This window comes from Gadus morhua, chromosome 6 (genome assembly GCF_902167405.1).
Source record: "Gadus morhua chromosome 6, gadMor3.0, whole genome shotgun sequence".
NCBI lineage: Eukaryota > Metazoa > Chordata > Actinopteri > Gadiformes > Gadidae > Gadus > Gadus morhua.
Genome location: NC_044053.1, coordinates 13,607,927 through 13,613,891, shown reverse-complemented (window position 1 = coordinate 13,613,891; position 5,965 = coordinate 13,607,927). Strand labels below are relative to the sequence as shown.

The window sequence follows — 5,965 nt, the reverse complement described above, 5'->3', positions numbered from 1 at the left end:
ATTGCTCATTAAATTGTAATTACACTCTCAGATCCAGCCCAACAGAGTGCATGCATATTCTGACCTCATATTCACAGAGATTTAATATTTTCAAATATTATTATATGTTACCGCCTGTAACGAAGAGGGACTTGCTCCTAAATATGTCTCATTTTATAAACGTCAAAGGGGTTTAGTTTTACATTTGGCTTCCTGTGGTGATTAATTGTGAAACGACTTCATCACGCTTCTTGTCTCAGGTCGTGGACTGCTCGCTAATACGTCTCTCCCAAGATGTACATTAATTAGCACATCAGGGTTTGCACACGAAAGTTGTGTGTCTGTTGGCATGCGTGTGTATTTTCACACAAACTTTGCATATGTGTCTGTGTGTGTGCATATATGTGTGTTTTGGCCCGCAGGACTGTTTGCATTTGTAATAAAATGTGTGTGTGCGTGTGTGTGTCTTGTGTGTGTTTGTGTGTGTGTGCGCGCGTGAGAGTGCACGTGTCTATCCATGCATTGTGAGCGGCTGAGTCTCCACGGGCTCCCTCTCTCTCTGTCTAATTGTACAAGGCGAAAAAAGTGGAGTTGCTTTATCGAGCTGGAGCCGGGGAAATTAAATACCCACGGAGATGGGTGCATCATGCAATGTCAACAAGAATTAAATCCCACCTTGGACCTGATAGCCTGACACATAAAAAATGATGCCTGTAGAGATGCATCCACCTGCGGTGCCCTAAACGAACGCAAGATCCCGGGTGGCCCTCGGTGAGAATCCACAATGCGAGACTTATGTTTTTCTGACACAATGCGTCTCTTACATGATAATCATCCACGCCGCTTCTCCCTGTGGGTCGCGTGACGACGGCACAGCGCACACACATACACCGAGCGTCTAGTGAATCGGTGGCGGGATGCATGCAGTGAAGGCCTACATACAGGACGAGCCTGTCCGCCGATGCCTGTTCCCATGCTGTATGACACTGGGGGTCAGTGCGTTGCGTGTGGGCGGAAGAGTGCAGACCGATGCCACGGACCTGGAGCTCAGAGACAGCCCGGCTCTTTCTGCCTCGGTGAATAGGGCCTGATGGACAAACGTCGTTATAAACCAGTGGCCTTGTACTTTGTCACTGTCGGGAGCTCTAAATAAAGGCTTTGTGTTTCAAGATGTGTGATTCATAATCACACACATCATAACATTCATAACATTCCAGACACCATTCAGGCGATGACGCCCAGCAAAGTCATTTTGGTTAATGCGAGGCCATTTCAACAAGTGCCAGCTTCTGCGGGTTACCACCAGTTGGTCCCATCAGACGCCAATAATAGGGGCCTCTGTGTCATTTGTTTAATCTTTCTATCTCAGGAAGCACACATGTGATGTGGAGTGCGAGGATATTGCTGGAATGAATGATGGCTCTGTAATACGCTCTGCTTTAGAGCAATCTGTGGACCCTTTTCCTGAGGAACAGTTCTTAGTGAATATCCATGGATTGTCTTGTCACAGAAAGCCTTGGGCTTAGTAGAGAATACAATGTATGAATCGAGAAATCAATGTCCTCAGAAGAAACACTTTCCATTGCATTCCCTTCTACCACCGTTCCCTTCTTTTATAGTTTGTAGTTGGATGTGTGTGCGTGTGTGTTTGTGTGTGTGTGTGTGTGTGTGTGTGTGTGTGTGTGTGTGTGTGTGTGTGTGTGTGTGTGTGTGTGTGTGTGTGTGTGTGTGTGTGTTTGTGTGTGTGTGTTTGTCTGTGTGTGTGTGTGTGTGTGTGTGTGTGTGTGTGTGTGTGTGTGTGTGTGTGTGTTTGTGTGTGTGTGCTTGTGTGCGTGTGTGCGTGTGTGTGTGTGTGTGTGTCTGCGTGTGCGTGCGTGTGAACGACCCTCCACTACTCACCGAGACAAACATGCGATGGATCCAATCGGAATAGCAATTGTGAAAAAATATATCTAATAATATGCTTCTGCTCAGTCAATCCTGGTATACTTTTTCCAGATTCCATTTCATCATTGTGTCTGGGAATAATTTAGTTCTCTTTATTTTTTTATATATATTTTTTTCCTCTCCGGTTGAAGCAGGACATCGTCACCGCCCTCTGCTGGAGCACCGGAGCCCGCTTATAAAGCAGGACCGTCAGCTGCACATGCAGTGCGTGCGGTGGAAAAAGAAACGCTCACACTCTCCAAGTGTCATTCTCAGTCGCGCGGCATTTGGTGGAGCTGAGGATCCAGACTGCCTTCCCTGCATGGAGCTCGCCGGCACTTTTAATTGACTTCATGTTCCTCTTCAAAGCTCTTGATGCAACTTTCGATTTGCGTCGGTTTCTGCTGCTGCAACGGGACTGATTTATCCAGACTATTTATCCAGAGTCAAGGGGCACCGGGCTCCGGTGATGCGGACAGAGCATTGTGATCCGATAGCAACGCAGCTCAAACAGGACCGAGGGAAAACTTATTTCATGGATTGATTGGTGCTACAGTTTATCTTTTTTTTCAAGGAAAAATCTGAAGGATTTGAAGGGTTTCGAACATTGACGGATTATTTTAAAAAAGCGTGGATTTTCAGAAGGTGCGCCCCGGTATCGGAGGAGTTGTATTAGGGCATAATTTTAGTTAATCCTGGGTCAACGTTCACCTTTATTAGGCGGACGAATACTCCTCAAATTCTGGATTGCAAGTCATCTTTCCTGTCCCTGAAGACACAATGAAGTCCATCACCATGTGGAATTACATTCAAGTCCTTCTTCTGTTGTTAGGTGAGAGTGAAACGTTTGATCATGGATCATCACTGCTATACTCTGCCTGTCCGTCCACTTTTTGACGCATTTTCTCTCCATGTGTGCGTTTAAGGGGAGTCGGCATGATGTCAATGTGCTTAAAGATATTTAGGCATCTGAACATCTTGATTAACATAAAATGTCTTATGGATTTCCAAACCAATTTACATTTCAACTTATCAGTGGAAGCATGTAGCAGTTGTTTTATTTTAATTATGGTCAGATGGATACAGCAGCCCGCAAATACACCAACATCCATAACTGGATCATTTTGGCGTGCCGTCGTCTTCTAAAAGGGGTATTTTAAATTGCAGACTGTCTTATAGAGTGTTTAAATGATGTGGTAATGCCCCCCCCCCCACACACACACACACAGCTTCTATGCTCAGTGAAAACAACATTATTATCATCGTCTAATTATATCAACCATCACTGCATGGTGTGTTTGTGGATATATTTTGCAGTTCAATTATAATGCAATGCGTTTCCTTCTGAATATGAATATGTGCCCTGACTTATTTTTCCTCCTCCGTGACTGTCTGCAGCTATTGCATGAAGGCTGAAAGTTCAAGGCGGCCACAAGATGTCTCTCTTGCCACTTCATTGTTAGTTGTCGAGGTAGATCAGATATTCAACCACATTAATTTTTCAATCGTGGTGTCTGCATACGTTGTAGACCGTCACCTGTTGACTTATCTCCTGAACATTGACCCAAACCCATGTTTTTTGTGCGAACAGTGGATCGTGCATTGCAAGCGTTTGTCTCGTTTTCGTGCCTCGAGTAATAGAATAATTATCGGGCTTAGCTTCCACGAACCGGTTGGTGAACCGGTAGAGTAGAGTTGGATTTGGCTGACTAAGTCAATTCTGCTTTTGTTTCGTGTACCACCATGCACAGAGCCAACTGGTTTTATCTTGATAAGAAGAATCCTGATTGTTAACTCAAACGACCCAGGAATATGTTCAAAACACTCTTTTCTAAACCTGGAAGTCCCAACCTTTGGCAGGTAGGTTTATGTTGTGTATTAGTTTTAATGAGTCGGAGTGCTGTCAGTTAATTGCTGGGTAGTCATACTGCAGTCTAAGCAAAACCCCAGCCAGTTCTGCCCTATACCAACAAAATGGTACACACACACACACACACACACACACACACACACACACACACACACACACACACACACACACACACACACACACACACACACACACACACACACACAGTTCACAAAGGCAAAAATGCAAAAAAGTTCCCCTATAGATTTATATCACAGAATGCCTTAAGATTTCCTTTCACTGCGTCTGATCTTTCCTCTCTCTCTCTCTCTCTCTCTCTCTCTCTCTCTCTCTCTCTCTCGCCCCTGACCCCCCCCCCCCCCCAGATCGAGCCGTGCCCTCCTGGGGGGGCTCCTCCTCTGGTGCGCCAGGCCTGGCTCTATCCGGTCCGGGCGGGGACGACGCAGCGGTGCTGCTCAGCCCTGGCCCCCCCCCTCAGCCGCAGTGGGTGGACTGCGTGGAGGCCGCCGAAATGTGCAACCAGAACCCCCACTGCAGCTCCCGCTACCGGGTGATGCGGCAGTGCCTGGTCGGCAAGGAGAAGGACTCCATGCTGGACACCAACCGGGAGTGCCGCGCGGCGCTGGAGGTGCTGCTGCTCAGCCCACTGTACGAGTGCCGCTGCAAGAGGGGCATGAAGAAGGAGCTGCAGTGTCTGCAGAGCTACTGGAGCATCCACATGGGACTCACTGAAGGTAGGAGAGGGCCTGGGACTCACTGAAGGTAGGAGAGGGCCTGGGACTGACTGAAGGTAGGAGAGGGCATGGGACTCACTGAAGGTAGGAGAGGGCCTGGGACTCACTGAAGGTAGGAGAGGGCCTGGGACTGACTGAAGGTAGGAGAGGGCCTGGGACTCACTGAAGGTAGGAGAGGGCCTGGGACTCACTGAAGGTAGGAGAGGGCCTGGGACTCACTGAAGGTAGGAGAGGGCACTGGGACTCAGTGAAGGTAGGAGAGGGCCTGGGACTCACTGAAGGTAGGAGAGGGCCTGGGACTCACTGAAGGTAGGAGAGGGCCTGGGACTCAGTGAAGGTAGGGGGCTGGCCTTGGACTCAGTGAAGGTAGGGGGCTGGCTCACTGAACGTAGGGGACTGACTCACTGAAGATAGGGGCCTGGCTCACTGAAGGTAGGGGACTCACCTGGGACTCAGTGAAGGTAGGGGGCTGGCATGGGACTCACTGAAGGGCTCAGCTCTGTGGTGGCTTTGACATCAGAGTCCCAAAGGACCCATGGGGTGTTAGTAAGGTGGCGTGATGCATTGGAGGACGTGTTTGGGATTTGTAGCGCGTGGCTGGTTTTCTTGATTGGCGCCTTTTGGAGGTTTAAGTGGGGAGAGTTTAAGTGCGAGTGGGGTGTTTTTGTTTTTGTTTGTTTTTGCCCGGGTTCCCTGACATTTAGTAAGTGGTATGAATACGCCGGTGATTCTTTAGGCGAGGTCCGCTAATGTGCAGTTTATGCAGCGTTTGAAACATAATGGAAAGGTTGAAAAATCGGCACCACAGGTGGTCCTCTGCATTAGTATGCAGGCGCCGAGCGGTTATTTGTTTCTACCTGAGTGTGTTTGTGTGTGAGTGTTGGTGTGTGTGTGAGTTTGTCTGTGGTGTGTGTGGTGTGTGTGTGTGTATATTCGTAGCTTGAAAGGACATCAATCGTGCGATAAAATGCGGTTGATTCCCGGGCGCAGGCTGTTCTTAAGGCTGTGAGGACGTACGATGCATGTGTAAAATATTAATTGTCAAAGAAAAAAATCTAGAGTGAAAATATGTAAGCATGAAAAAATTATGCTCACTATCTTTTATTTAGCTAAATCCCTGCCACTGTTTTCTTGAGATAAGGTGCTGAAATCCCAATGTTACGGCCAGGACAAACAACCACCGTCCGGCCTAGGACACGCTGGGAATGATTTGTACCTCACCCAATAATGTTGCCATATTTCCCCGATGGCAAGATACCCAGAACCCCCCCCCCCCCCCCCCCGCCCCCCTCCCTGTCTACTCAAGAAAAATACATGCTTTTCAGCTTTCCTCTCACCCTCTAAGGTAATGGGCCATAATGGGATTACTTTAGGGAGAACTGGGAGGGGAGCCCTATTGGTTTTCACCTAAAGTGTTCCACATTACCATATTATTAGGTTAGGGCCCGCCACAGTT

General features: G+C 48.0%; 1 protein-coding gene across 1 annotated transcript in view; it reads left to right on the top strand.

Annotated features, from left to right (window-relative positions):
* The first annotated feature begins 2,134 nt into the window (after nucleotides 1-2,134).
* Nucleotides 2,135-5,965, top strand: part of LOC115545439 (GDNF family receptor alpha-2) — a 63,306-nt gene continuing 59,475 nt past the window's right edge. The window contains exons 1-2 of the mRNA XM_030358613.1: nucleotides 2,135-2,737; nucleotides 4,141-4,509. Coding sequence (XP_030214473.1) covers nucleotides 2,686-2,737; nucleotides 4,141-4,509 — 421 coding nt within the window. The 5' untranslated portion in view covers nucleotides 2,135-2,685. The remainder of the gene's footprint in view (nucleotides 2,738-4,140; nucleotides 4,510-5,965) is intronic.